This window comes from Cajanus cajan, chromosome 6 (genome assembly GCF_000230855.2).
Source record: "Cajanus cajan strain Asha chromosome 6, NIPB_CcT2T_4, whole genome shotgun sequence".
Classification (NCBI taxonomy): Eukaryota; Viridiplantae; Streptophyta; class Magnoliopsida; order Fabales; family Fabaceae; genus Cajanus; species Cajanus cajan.
In genome coordinates, this window is record NC_138522.1 from 16163044 (window position 1) to 16178054 (window position 15011).

The 15011-nt window shown below is 31.2% G+C and overlaps 1 protein-coding gene across 4 annotated transcripts; it reads right to left on the reverse strand.

Moving 5' to 3' along the window:
* Positions 1 to 489: 489 nt before the first annotated feature.
* On the reverse strand, positions 490 to 9598 carry LOC109801349 (uncharacterized). 4 transcript variants are annotated; one of them, XM_020362398.3, is made up of 5 exons: positions 2997 to 9598; positions 2497 to 2916; positions 1732 to 2406; positions 1417 to 1647; positions 490 to 1307 (listed from the first exon to the last, which is right to left on the reverse strand). In XM_020362398.3, exons 3-5 carry the CDS (start codon positions 2402 to 2404, stop codon positions 1279 to 1281), a joined length of 933 nt encoding a protein of 310 aa, XP_020217987.2. In that variant the 5' UTR covers positions 2405 to 2406; positions 2497 to 2916; positions 2997 to 9598; the 3' UTR covers positions 490 to 1278. The 4 variants fall into 4 exon arrangements, with proteins under 4 accessions (XP_020217987.2, XP_082932933.1, XP_082932932.1 ...); XM_083076807.1 differs by having other exon boundaries at positions 490 to 1647; positions 2997 to 3515; positions 9360 to 9597; XM_083076806.1 differs by having other exon boundaries at positions 490 to 1647; positions 2997 to 9597.
* Positions 9599 to 15011: the final 5413 nt, after the last annotated feature.

A 15011-nucleotide genomic window follows, 5' to 3' on the forward strand; every position in this document is an offset into this window, starting at 1 on the left:
TATTCATTACAAATTAAAAGTGGATATCTTCAAATTAGTATTCATTCATTTATGACTTTTTGTGTTTTTTGTTTGCAGTTTGTTTAGCCATACCTTCCATATTTTCATTCTCTACCACCATATTGTGTAGAGAACACAAATATTTGGAGGGCGGTAGTAATATTAATTGACTTTCATATTATTGAGTATCACCATGCTGACCGTGTGATGCGCCAGTTTGGCATGCTACAACACATTCCTCGTCCTCCACGTCAACCAGATAATTTGCATGATCTAACTCTACGCGGCAAAGATGACATTGATTGGCGAGTTCAGCATGCTGTCTTTCTACACGAGTGGGAAACAAGGTTAGATCGTGTTTGGACACAAGAAGCTTGTACTACTACACGTTTAAGTAGTAATTCAGAGTACATGGTGTGGTATAAAAGACACACCAGACGTTGGATTGGGCTTATTACTGCAAAACACGGTTATGTGGTAAGTAACATATAACAATAAACATTTTATAATTATTTGTTTCGGTTATTTGTATTTGTGTTTATATTAAGTTGAACATGTACAAATAACAATATTTTGATTTACAGGAGGACACTATGGAGGAAATGTATCATAAGGCTAAAACACAACCTAAAAGCAGTTTTTCAATGCAAGAATTGACTGATAATCTTGCTAACTGTTTAGAGGTATACGGTGAATTCCACCGACTTCAGTATCCCTCTACAGGTGCTCCACCACCATCACAAGAGGAGGTCGAACCAATTGTTGTGGAAGATATTGGTGTAGGGCGACAAGAGGGTCGTGGCCTTGGACGTCGACGTAGGCGTGTAGATCACCAGCCTGTAGATATATCTGTACCATCACATGACCCCCCTGCAGGTAGTTATTATGCTTATCCAATGACACCATCAGGGGGTTATAGTCAGTATGTTTATACTTCAGGTGATACTACTGGAGAAAGTCCAACTTCTGCTACTTATGTTTCATCTCCATTTGATACACATTTACCACCTTCATCTGGTACCTATGTTCCTTCTCAATCAACACAGAATCCAGATCCTTATACGAGCAACATGATGACCCGTCAGCACCTTATTATCCATTTAGATATGGCGGGGATGATATGCATGGTACTTCTTTTGGAGGATCTTCTGTTCGACAAGGTACTTCTATTGGACAGTCTGGTTTTGGACAGTCTGGATTTGGACAGTCTGGTTTTGGACAGTCTGTTTTTGAACAATCAGGTTTTGGACAAGCTACTTCTTTTGAACAGTCTGGTTTTCAACAACAAGGTTTTGGACAACCAACGCCTGTTACAGAAGAGGTAGAAGAGGAGGACCCTGTAAGAAGGAACCTAGATCGGGGTGCTAGGTATCGTGGTCGTTAATGTATTTTGCACAAAATACTCAACTAACCTACCATATGTAAACTTTACAAGAGCTGTTATTGGTAGGTTACGGGCACCCTTTAAGATCTTGTTGACAGCCTCAGACAAGTTTGTAGTCATGTGGCCGTATCTGCGACCTTGGTCATCATGGGCGAGGCTCCATTTTTCTAACGAAATCCCATCAATCCATCGACGAATTTCTGGGCTTATCTCACGAAATTGTTCAAGCCTCCTAGTAAAGTTATGTTTGCAAGTTGTGTAGCCTGTCCAAATATTAACATTAGGGTTTAGCATAACATATTATGTACTATAAAAATATAGAATGTAAAAAGGAAATAATATTTTACCCATGTGAATCAGCTCTTGTTTGAGTTTGACATTTTTGAACCAGTGGTTGAAATTGCTTGTAATGTGACGAATACAATACACATGATACTCATACGGTGGTTGCCAACCATTATTTTCATTTGCCACAGCTGATTTGATGCTTTGGTGTCGATCTGATATTAAACAAATGTCTTGCTTTGTAGTTACGTATCGACGAATGTTTGACAAGAACCATGACCAATCACTTAATGTTTCACCTTTGACTACAGCAAAAGCAATTGGTAAAACGCGAGCATTACCATCTTGTGTTGTAGCGATTAATAGAGTTCCGCGATATTTTCCATATAAAAATGTTCCATCAATTTGTATGATGGGTTTTGTGTAGTTGAATGCATCACAAGCAGGTTTGAATGTCCAAAACACACGGCGAAACTTGCGAAAACGTGCGTCGACGACATTATTTGAAACATAATCTGTTGTCTCAAGTCTATAAGCAGAACCAGGACAACATTCTAGCATTCTATCCAACCACCTTGGCAAAAGGTCGTATGAATCTTCCCAATCACCAAAAACTCTTGAAATGGCTTTTTGTTTTGCTTTCCAGGCCTTTCTGTACGAAACCTTATAATTAAATTGTCCACTTATTCTTTCTTGAATTAAGGATATTGACACGGAAGCATCTTCCCTAACCATTCCTGAAATGAAATGTTAACAACAATACTAACATTATTATGAACAATACCTTTATTTAAATTTTTTTGAAAAGTATGTATAAATAAACTTACCTAATATGCAAGAGCAAATGAATTATGAGTCCAATTTGTTGTGATCTTGAGACAATATTGCATTAATACATGTGTGTCGACCACCCCATTTCTTTATGACCCACTTGTTATTGTACTTTGTTGACATACTAGCCCTTAGTTTCCAAGGGCAACCTTCATTACTATTAGGGCATCGTACAGACAAAACCTTTAATCCAGACTCAAGAACTACAAATGTCTGATGAGCATTCATAGAGTAGTGTTTAACAGCCATTTGGACATCAGCTTTTGTATGAAAACGTAGCCCAACATACAACTCATCTCCAACGCGCCAAGAATTGGGAACATCTAATCCACCATACCACATTTCTTGATCTGGATGAGACCAATCGATGTAACTATAATGTGGAGTATTGTTCCAAAATGGAGGTTGTGATGGACCTATACGGTTACAACAGGCACAATATGAATAATAAATATTACTAAATCAAAATCAAACTACAAAAAACATTTATAATTACCTGATTCGTTCATTATGGGAGGCTCAATGTTACATTCGTCAGATGAACTATCATGTGCAATTTCATCATCTTCTTCAACATTCATATCATCATCGTCACTTAAGTTTGTTGCAAAATCAACGTTTGAATCAGGATGATTTGTTGGTGGCGAAATTGTTTGCTCAAACTCATGGTCACTACTCATTATATTTGACTGTGTCAAAACTGGAGGTTGACGTGCTTCTTCTGCTGTAGTTATTTCTTGTAACGAAAAAGAAGATGTGCCAACAATATCAACAACAATATATAATTCTATCATACTCATATGACTTTGCTGTTGAAAATTATCAAACATGCATGCAACATCTTCATCGTCACCAATTTCTGCAGCTAGATAAAAAACAGGATTCACACAATGCAAATATCTGCAAGTAATGCTGGAAACAATTTGGTTATGATGCAATTTCAACTTCACATGAATTTTTTTCTTCAAAGATTCAAAATCCAATCCACGATTTACACGAATTGTTTTCGTGTCACCTGTAAAAATACAACCTTGCTCGTTGTTAATTCTACTACCATTATAATAAAATAAGCAAATGAAAGACATTTTCAAAATTAAAATTAAAATATGCAAAATCAATATACGAATATGATGATAATAAAGAGAAGAGTAGCAGAACTATAATAACAACACTCGAAGACTTATAGAATGCATAATGGTCGAAGCTAGCAACTCATTCATCTATATATAACAAAATTTTTGAATGATAAACGTTATCTCTGATGACGTTTTCATGGTCAAAGAAACACTCCCTGCTTGCTTGTTCAGAGAGAGACATTAGGTTCAGATAGGTTCAGATATTCAGAGAGGGTAGGCATAGAGGGGATCAAACTGAAAACGTCAGTAACAGACAACTGAAAACGTCAATACCCCTGACGTTTTCAGTGTAACTTTTTGCCCAACTGAAAACGTCACTACCAGTGACGTTTTTAGTTGTTTTTTCCCACGTGAATAGTTAAGTGAACAGTACAAACTCGCCACTCAAGTTGACGCTTTCCAAAATCGTCACTCCACTTGACGCTTTCTTCATCCTACGTGTCCAAAATTATTTATTTTGGTAAATAGTTTTTTATTAATTTATTTTAGAAATTTTGTTTTTTTTATTTATTTATTATGGTTCTTAAGCCTTTTCTATCTCACTTAATGTTTATTTCATTCCATTTTGGAGTTGTTCATTACTTGATTCAAAAGTTCAGTTTGATATTCCTAATTTGAAATTGAAAAGATATTTTTTTAAAAAAAAATATTGTTATGATCAATTTTCAGTTAATAAAAATTCAATTTTGTTCCAATTGTAATTCAGTTTAAACTTGTAAAACAATAGTTCATTGAACTAGAAAATGGTTCAATTTTATTCAGTTATTTTTTTCTAATTTAATTCAATTTAGATTATGTACTTTTGTTTTTTAATTCAATTAAATTCTCAAATAATTTAGTACAACTCAACTTTTTTCAAACACTCCTAATTTAACAATGTATCAAAATTAATTAAATATAAATAATTTATTTTCATTAAATGGTTAAAATGATATTCTTTCACTTTTCCGTAAGAAACTATTATCTCACTATATATGTTTCTCCTCTCTCTCCAGAGAGAAAAAAAATTATACATGTTTCATGCAAAATATATATAATCTCATTTTTTAAAAGCAGTATATAATCTTATAAATTGTAAGTTAATCACATTTTGATCCTTAAAATTAAAAATATTTCATTAAACTTTGAATATATATCATTTTTTTAATTTTTATAATTACATACACTTTATCTTTTAATTTTTATAAAAATAAATAATAGAAACAAAAATATATATTTAAGAACTAAAATGAAATGCCATTAACTAGCTTATCAAGTAAAAAATGTTAAATCAGACAAAGTAATTCCCAGTAAAGTTTTGAATGAGACAAATATAATGCATATTGTTATCTTTAACAAATGTGTTAGTGTTTCATATAAAGATATAAGTACAGACAAGCTGAAGAATAAAGAACAGAGCACGAGCAACCAAGATGAAGGGTAAAAGCTAACAAGATATCAAATGAGGAGATCGAACAAAATCAAGTCCAGCACAAGAAAGAAAATAATGAAGCCTCAGATGATACAAGACTACAGATGATGGACAAAACTAAATCAAAACACTAGATAGAGACTCAAATACACAAACGAAAACTAAGAATGCTAGAGTGCGTCTGAAGTCACAACGAAAAGAATTACGTAGCATCCACACTCTTAGGAGAACACATGAAATCATCAAAATAGAAGAAGAGATAAAAGAAAAATTGAAGAGCGCGAATTCACAAGTCGAAGCTACATGTGTCAAAGCAAGTACACCTACCAGTTAGTAAAAGACACCAGAAAAGTACAGAGATGTCTAGGTCATGATTAATGCCAGACATAGAAGTAAACAAATGGTACAAAAGACTTCGTGAAACGCAGATACGACAAGCAAACATTTAATGCAAGATCAAATGCATTAAATGCAAGATCTATGAAGCCTGGACAAACTAAACAAGAGAATCAGATGATGGCTACTCAAGCATCAAGATCAGGTCCAATCAAAGACGGAAGAACATTCAACAAACACTAGATGAAGCATACTACCAGTCGAAACCTTGAAGTATCAGACAAAATGCCAAAACAAGGCTAAATCTAGAACAAGACAAAAATGGGTTAAACAACAGATGAAGCCAAATGGTCAACTCAAATGCACATCATGAGAATCAGACAAATCAAGCTAACTAAATAGATAAAGGTTGATATGTGTGCCAGACGACTATGAGTCTATTATTAGACAAAAGTGTGTCAAGGACAACCTAGAGCGCAAATCAAACGAAGCATTGGTCAAAAGAAAGTCAACTATGTATCAGACTAAGGACAACACAGACTGAAAGGTATTCCAGACGGAAAACAAAGTCTATCCACCTGTAATGTTAACCAGATTAGGAGAAAAGTCAAAACACTAAACTCAGATGCTCAAACAAAGGTCAAGATTGAGATGCACAAGACCAACAAATGCAGACAAAGACTGCCACGCAAGCAATTAAAGAATCAAGTCTCAAAAGACAAACCAAGGCATCGTCTACAATCACTCAAATGCTCTCAATGTAAACGCGTGATTAAAGTAAAGAAACGAAGAAGAAAAAAAACAAGCAAAAGTAAAAACATGCATGTATCAGAAAAAGTACATTACTTTTTCTGAAAAAGACAACACTCTACAACTATGTGACCAAAAAAGGACAAAAATGTTCCTAGATTCCTGCTAAATTTAGACACTACTGCTACCAATGCAAAGAAGACTTCATGCAAGGTCTATCACAGGAAGCAACATTTAACGCAAGAACTCAAACATTAAATGAGTAGATTAAACTAGTCATGAACGACTATATCTACTTCAACGGACACATACAACGGACAAATTCTACAAGGACTATATATATCACTACCTCAAACCGAAAAAGGTTGACTATTTGGCTTAGACCGATTAAAGTTAAACAAAGAGTGATATCCATCCCATGAAGTAACGAAACCAGAGATAGAGCATATAGAGTCAAATGTACCATAGTGTATTCATCTCTGTAAACTAAAGAGTTCCAAACATGTGTATCTTAGGGACAAAACATGAGTGTTTCAATTTATGTATCTTCTTTGTGAAAGCAGACCAAACACTCAATCGTTATAAAGACTAAGGTTACATACCTTAGTAAGTGTATATTTCTTTGTATCCTCTCTATGAGAGTAACCCATACACTCAAACCAAACCTGCCTTGCTAATATTGTAAAGCCTGAAGAGGCTACGGAAAGAATACTTGTAAAACCTGGAGAGGTTTGTCAAAAAATACTCACTACGAGCTAGAAGTGACTGAGTAAAGAATACTAGCGTTAATGAGTGAAAAACTTAAAGAAGTCAAAACATTCAATCACTCCTTTTAAGGTTTTCCATCAAAACCTTCATATGTTAAGTTTTTATTTCACATCATAAATAAACAATGACATTACTAAAGGCCAAATGAAGTGAAATTTGGAAAAGAACACTTTTCCACGAGATAACTTCGAATGTAAATTGAAAATAACAAGCAAGAAATCAAATGTCAGAAGATCAATGGATTGACGAATTTTCTCGGCATAATTCCTCCTTACAACACGAAATCACTGTTTGCAGATTCAAATTTGCGATTTTCTAGTATGTGTTTAACTCATCCCTGCCTCAATTCAACTTTATTCAAGTTAAAGCAAGAATATCATGAGCCCATTTGTTTTACATTAAGAATCAATTCTCCACGCCATAAAAGATGTCACTAAGAATAACGGGTACTTACATCCCCCAATGAGTGCTAAATTATGTCTACTTAACTTCAAATCAAATAGGCGCAATATTTTACTCTCCAAACATCAGCAAGAAGATTCTCTTGCAAGTTGCTCTCCATCGTGTATACTTTTCCCATAACATTAATAACCAAGGACCAAAAAACAGTGCCATTCGGTAATGTGCACTGTGCTCCTAGCAATTGGAGACCTACATTCCAAAGATACCTTTTCATCCACAAAAAGGAAACAGGCAGAGACCTTTGCCCCACACGCCAGAGAAAAAGACACATATAAGGCAATTTTCATTCAATTGAGCTTTTTAAAGAAGCTTCAATCCAATATAATAAAATGTGAATGGAGTCAATTCACATGCTTTTCCACGTAACATGTCAAAAGATAGAATGGAGGCTACATGAAGCCTTGAAACATTTAAAGAATTTGATCCACATACAGAAATTCATTCAATAGTAAACAGTTAGTGAACTGTTCACCTATGCCAACAATTCATTCCCATCATATCAACAAAAGTAATGCCATAAACACAAACACCAAGCTCTAAAAAATTTTACATAACAGGAATCTGGAAAATTTCAAAACCCTTCATGCATCACTGATGTAAATAAAGCATATTAGCTCTGCGAGAAATGCAACCTTACTAAGTAAGAACCAAGTTGTTTAATAAAAGAAAAGGAATTGAGTAGGGGAAATTCAACGATTAAAATGACACCTCACAGAAATCCCTATTGGGGAGCAAGACGTTGGTATAACAGAGAAAGGAACATAACTATAAAAAGAATAATAAAGTAAACTATATAGTTTTGTTATGAAACTTTGCGTAATAACGAGTCATAGGCCTATACACAGAACAATCTTTCTTGTGACTATGTTGAAAGAAAGAAGTAAACTTTTTCCATTCAAAGTCCGTCCAAGACTAACAAGCTTTCTGAAAACAATTTCTCAATGATGACCCAATTTAAACTTCTTACTCATAGAAAAGGAAAAAATAATCCTAAACAAGCATGATAAGACTCTTCTAATATGAGAAAGCTCTCAAAATTCATAAATGACAGTAATTTTCCTTAGTGAAGGCAAGTTAAAAAAAGGTTACTTTTGAGAGTAAACAAAAATTAAAAGATAATAACAGTTGTGTTAGTACGAAAAATATCCTGAGAAATTGTATTCCTATAATAAATAATAAATATATACAATAATTCATACAAGGAAAAATTCGAAGAAAAGAGTAGATAGAAAAATAAAGAAAATAAAATATTATATAAATTATTGTGTACTTTTATATAAATATGATATCTCAAAACAACTAAAAAGCAAGAAAGGAATCGAAAACAGGCTGCCACTGGGTCTCAATCTTCAAATCGTTCTCCACAAAAACTTTTGAACTATTAACCAATTGTCATGAAACAAAAAGGCACAGAAACATTTCATAAATTTCATAAGATTGCAGCAATAGATGACAACTTTTAATACTATCAAACATATCATTAGGTTCACCGGTAGATTAAGACAAAAACATATATTTATAATTTACCTTTAACCTGCCTCGATTCTTAAGAATGTTAGAGATACCAGAATATATAAAATCTATGGAAATGAACAACAAAAATGTTGAAATCAATACCCAACATAAGATCTACAAGCATAAGCATCAAGATTTACATCAAAGATTTTACGATTTACTCATTGATTAAAACGTAGTACAATAAATGACACAACAAATAAAAACAGAAAATACAAAAGCTTGCAAAAAAAAATAGTTATGCACAGAGAATGAGAAAAAACAACATGAACGAAAAGCTGAAAACAATCAAACACTAAAATCGGAGGAACCACCCTCACCACATGTCAGAAAAATAACACAAAAAATTCATGATTTTTTGCAGAAACATGAAAATCATATATGAAGGGGAATAGTAAGGGCTGGATGCAGAGGTTTATCGATCGATTCATGGTTGTTATGTTCAACAACAAAGTTCAGGAAGAGATCGATGAACCGCTACCTCCAGTGACTTCACCAATCCTTCATAACCCTCTAAACGCTGTAAGATCCAACGTTTTCGGATTTCGCAACATAGAAGAAAAATAAATAAACATACTAGAAGAGAACGTATAAATGGATAGATTTGAAAGGGGAGATGCAGAGGCAATGAATGAATGAGGATTGAGAAAGATGAGCATGGAAAACATGTTAGTTATCTGATGGAGAAAGCGATAGAGAAAGAGAGAAGTGAAATGAGTAAATATATTCATTATTAATAATCTATATCTATAGGGTACTATACTATTTTATGAGGAGGATACCTTTTTTTGATAACTACTTGATCTTTATTTTTTTTAAATTATTATATCTTTTTATGTTAAAAAATTTTAAAAAATATTTTTTAATTAAATTTAAAAATTTGAAACTAATAAATTATTTTTATAATAATTATTTTTGAATTTTATTTTTACATGAATCATTTTATTTTTTATTTATTTATTAATAATTATTTTTTTAGGAATAATTTTTCATTTTTTTCTTTTATTTTTTTTTAATACAATACAACAAAGTACTTTTTTCTTGCTTGTTAATATATTTTGTTAATTATTATATTTTTTTAATTATTATATTATCATTTTCATTTTAATTTTTATATTTTTTTAATTATTATATTTTTTATTTTAAAAATTTTAAAAAAAATTATACTTGAAATTAGTAAATTAATTATAATATCAATTAAATCAATATATTTTGACTTTATTAATTTTTTATATAAATTATTTTATTTTTTATTTATTTTTTATAATTTTTTAAAATTATTCTTTTTTAAAAGTAACTTTTCATTTCATTTTATTTTATTTTAAAATTATTATAGTTATTTATAAAAATAATTATTGTATAAAGTGCTTTTTTTACTAGTATAATATAATATATATGATCAGGAACCCGAAAATTCATCGTTTCGATGACGTGGATGTCGTTTAATTCTCTCTCTTCTTTTGGCTTGGGTCGTAGTCGCACAGGCACGGGTGAAGATTGTTTCATTTTAATAGGACACTAGAACTACGGTTTCACCCTTGCTTGTGTTGTCAGTTTGTCACTAATGTAATAGCTGATAGGACGCTGATTTTTTAATATTCCTATTTTTTTTAATTTATATATATGGTATACAAATAAGAAAAACTTTAAAAATATTTGTTTATTAAGAATATCTTTGACACATTTTTTTTTAATAACGTTTTTAATAACTTACAATTCACAATTTTATTCTTCCTTTTGTTAATTACATGTTGACGTGGCAAAATATTATAAGAATTAATTAGAAAATCGTAAAAATAATTTTATGAAAATTAGAATTTATGACCTTCACAATAAGTTTCTTAATTTAAATTACTAGGTCATTTACATTTTTTTTTAGTTATAATGAACTATAATATTGTGTTTTCATTAATGTTTGTTTATATGATTATGCGTTGATATATATTGTTTGGTATTTTTAGTTGTTTGATAGATCTTTGAGGCTTAAGGAATCTTTGAGAGTTTTTAAGTTAGATCAAGTTTGATTAGGATAAAAGGTATATAAGTATTTTTGAAAGAGTAAAATATTATTAGGACTCTTGAAAGTGTATGTCACTAGCACTTTAGTCTCCTATAAGTATAAAACTTCAAAAAGAGTCCTTGAAGTATAAAATATTACTCATTTTAGTCTAAAATTAAAAAAAAAATGTGACTTAAATGATAATATTAATGTATATGTAAGGATTAAAGTGATGATAAATTGTTACTTTGGGACTTAAATGAAGTAACTAGAACTTTCAATGATTTATTTATAATTTCCTTACTTTCAAGTATTCAAGTGTTAACAACATGCACTTTCAGGAACCAAATATTGTTTTAGCCATTTTTTGAAACAAAGACTTCATAAGTTTCATTCCCAAAGATTTTATAGAGAAGTTAGACATATGAGATCTAGAACCAAGAAGACTTTTCTTCCTTAGATCCCACTAGAAGCATCCTTACCTTTCCATGATGTTGAGATCAAGTTTCATTTTCAAAGATTTTATAGAGAAGTTAGAGATATGAGCTTTGGAACTAAGAAGACCTTTTCTTCATTGAATCCTTCTAGAATCATCCTTACCTCTCCCTTAAGCTAAGATAAAGTCTCAAAAGCATATTCAAGCCTTGTATAGAGGGTTTTAATGTTCTTTTTTTTTTTCTTTCTGATTCTAGCTTCCAAGTATTTGAGGTAAATGAAACTTGTTGTTCAATTCTTTAAAGTTGTATTAAGTTGTATATCTTATTAATTTGCCCATTGGTGGCATGTAAGTTGAGTTTTTGAAGAGATTGAAGATTGTTTTGAAGTTAAGAAGTAAAGTTTTGAGTTCTTGGAAACCCTAACTTATTGATCTTTTTTCTTGTTAAGTTGATGGATGCATGTTTGATCTAAAGTTGATTTTGAGTTTATAGTGTTGTTTTAAGTTGTTTTGATGGATTGCATGTGAGTTTTGATGCTTGGAAGATGTGTTAGAGTGCCTACATGTTGGAAGTGTAAGGTATTCTCACTCAACGAGATAATTACCATTGAGTGGGCCTTCAATGGATGAGGGCACAAAACCCAAATTTCAAGTTTTCACTTAGCAAAGTTACTTAGCAAAATGTGATGATCCTAATGAACATGTTAAAGCTTCATTGAGCAATGTATAGTCGTTAAGAGAGCTTACGCCATTGGAATGACCATGACTTCATTGCTCAACAAGATAGTCTTACTAAACACGTCTCAATCTCCAAGTTTAGAGCCTTTTAGTCTCATTGAGCGAGACAAACTCGTTGAATTATAGTGTGAGCTTTTTGGTCTCGTTAAGCCAAATGGTGGTTGAGCGAGATCTAGACTCTACTAAGACCCTATGTTGTGTGATCACTTAGCAAGGGTGTTAGATCAAAAAGGCAATCTTGGATATCTCGAGGTATAAGTTTTAAAGATAATAAAATTAGGCATTTTTTAAGAGATAAGCTTTTTTCAGATTAAACTACAAGACGTATTGTAATGGATGATTGGGTTATATTGACATTAAGTTTCTCAAATGAATCACTTCGTTTGCAATGTAAAACTTTTAATATATATCATTTATGATATTTGATAACCAGATTATATTTGTCTATATTATTTCTTAATACATTGAAACGAATAAAAAACTTTTTCATTACTCACACTAAAAAAGGAATACAAACATGCTTTGTGTCAAAGAAAGGACAAACAAATCCCTTAAAGCATGCGAAGCCTAAGAAAAAGTTGTTTCTAGATGACACACACAATTTCCTTCTGTTTGGTACCTTAAGGGGGGTGTTTACTATGTGAAACATTTTTACTTTCTTGGAAATCTTAAATCAGAAATCTTGATTTCTTATGTTTGGTGGCTATTTAAAAAAAAAATGGATTCTCAAGAATATAGTTACTTAGGAACCATTTTTTTTTATCTCAGTTTCTCGCAAAAATATTTTTATGAGGGGGGTGAGAATCCAATTTTCTTGAATTAGGGAAAAAATTTATGTGTATAAAAAGATTACAGTATCCCTTTTTAAAATAGAAAATGTCTCTTTCTCTCTCTCTCCTTCTATTTCGTTTTCTCTCTCTTCATCTCTCACTTTCACTCCCCCTCTCTTCCTCTCTCCCTCCCCGTCCCTTTCTTTTTATTTCTCTTTCTCCCTCTCTCCCCCCTCTCTTTCTTCCTCTCTCTTTCTATTTCTCTTTCTCCATCTCTGTCTATCCCTCTCCCTCTCTCTTTCCTTCCTATATCTTTATTTCTCTCTCTTTCTTGTATCTCATTATTTCTTGACATTGTCAATTTTAATAATATTATTAAATTTTGTTTTGTTTCTATAGTTTAATAGTATTTGTTATTTGAAAAATAAAATAATATATTTTTATCTTTCTTATTTATTGTGTAATATTTTTTTGTTTATTTCTTTTGTTAAATTTTTTATTTATATAATTTTTACTACAATTTTTCAACTTTTTAAAATAGTTTAATGTCATATTTGTTATAAGATTCGAGTAAATAAATATATCAAATGAGATTATTTTGATAAAGGATATTTTTGTAAAAGTTATTTATATACTCAAGAATATACTATTGTAACTAAACATGAAAACCTTTAATTCCTAGGAATCATGATTCCTAGGATTTGTAATTCCCAAGAATCATGATTCCTGGGTATGGAAAAACTTTTTCCTTACCAAACGTCTCCTAAAGGTGATAAGTAATTTCTTTAATTAGATAAAAAGTATCAATTTGGTGAAATGCATTTAATGCACAACGAACATTTAATACAAAAGATTTTACTATTAAAAAATCATACCTTCTATTGGCAAAGAAGAATAGAAAACATTTATTTTCACAATCTAATTATAGTAGAAATGGAACATAAATATTCACTAATTAGAAAGGAATCTCTTGAATAAGAGACAAAGAAAGACTAGGCAAGCCCATGTAAAAGCACATGATTTGTGCTCTCTTTAGAGAAACTAGATTTTTTTGGAACTCTTTTAGAAGCTTCAAGAAAAAAACAATTTGGAATAATAAAGAGATTTTGAGTACTAAATCAAATGAATCCTAAAGCGTGGTGCAAGTAACTACAATTGGCAAACATGTATGTAGTCTAAAGTAAACTCCCTTCTTAAGATAGAACTTTCTAAATAGCATATTCAAAAGATCATCTAATTGGTTCGAAATTCAATTTCCACACATATTCAAAAGTGTTTGAAAATGTCTTATGTTCGATTCTCATTTAGATTTAAACATGTGTTCGATTCTAATTCAAATTTAAACATGTCTTAGTAATATGGCATTGTTTATCATATGCATCGAAGAAATTCAAAATTAAAACATGTAAAAAATGATAGAATATGTAAATGTAACTCTTGAAACATTTATCAATATATAAATTGGAAATGCCCTTATTCTAGTCTTTTGGTTTGAAATTTGCATAATGACATTGCTATACGTGGGTGTAAACTAGATCAAATTGAAAGTTCAAAGCTATCTATTTTGGGATTTTATAGGTCACGAGTTTGGTACTTAATAGACTCGCAATAGAAATTATGAATAGATACTTTTTTTTAATTAATGATGGGTGGAATTTGTTGATGCATTTTGTTCTCATCTCAGCATTGAAATGTGGTGTGCCATGCATCCTTGGTATAAAAGGTTTCAATTCCTTTTCAAATTTGCTACTTATACAAATGGAGCATTCAAATTCAATTATACTATTAAATGGTTGACAACAATTTCTTAATGGGAAAAAGTAGAGAAAGGTACACATGTTTAATTCTTTGCAATTCTGAACAATCTTATTTAATTACTACATAAGCTAGTTAATTAATTGATGTCATTTTATTTCTAAAAATTTAGTTTGAAGAGTGGCAAGCTGATAGTTCAAAACTGATTGACTATATTAAGATAGTATATGCTGGAATGTTTAAAAGATTCAAAAAATGCTTGTGTATGAGATTAATACCATTCTCTGTTCACAATATGAATAAAATACATCATAAAACTTTTTCATTTAAGGAATTATCAAGGACTCTTGCGTACCTTACTGAAATAGAGCCTACAAGCTCATCCCAAAAAGTGCAAGATTAATATTACCAAGCTCTATCAAGTTTTGTTCCAAC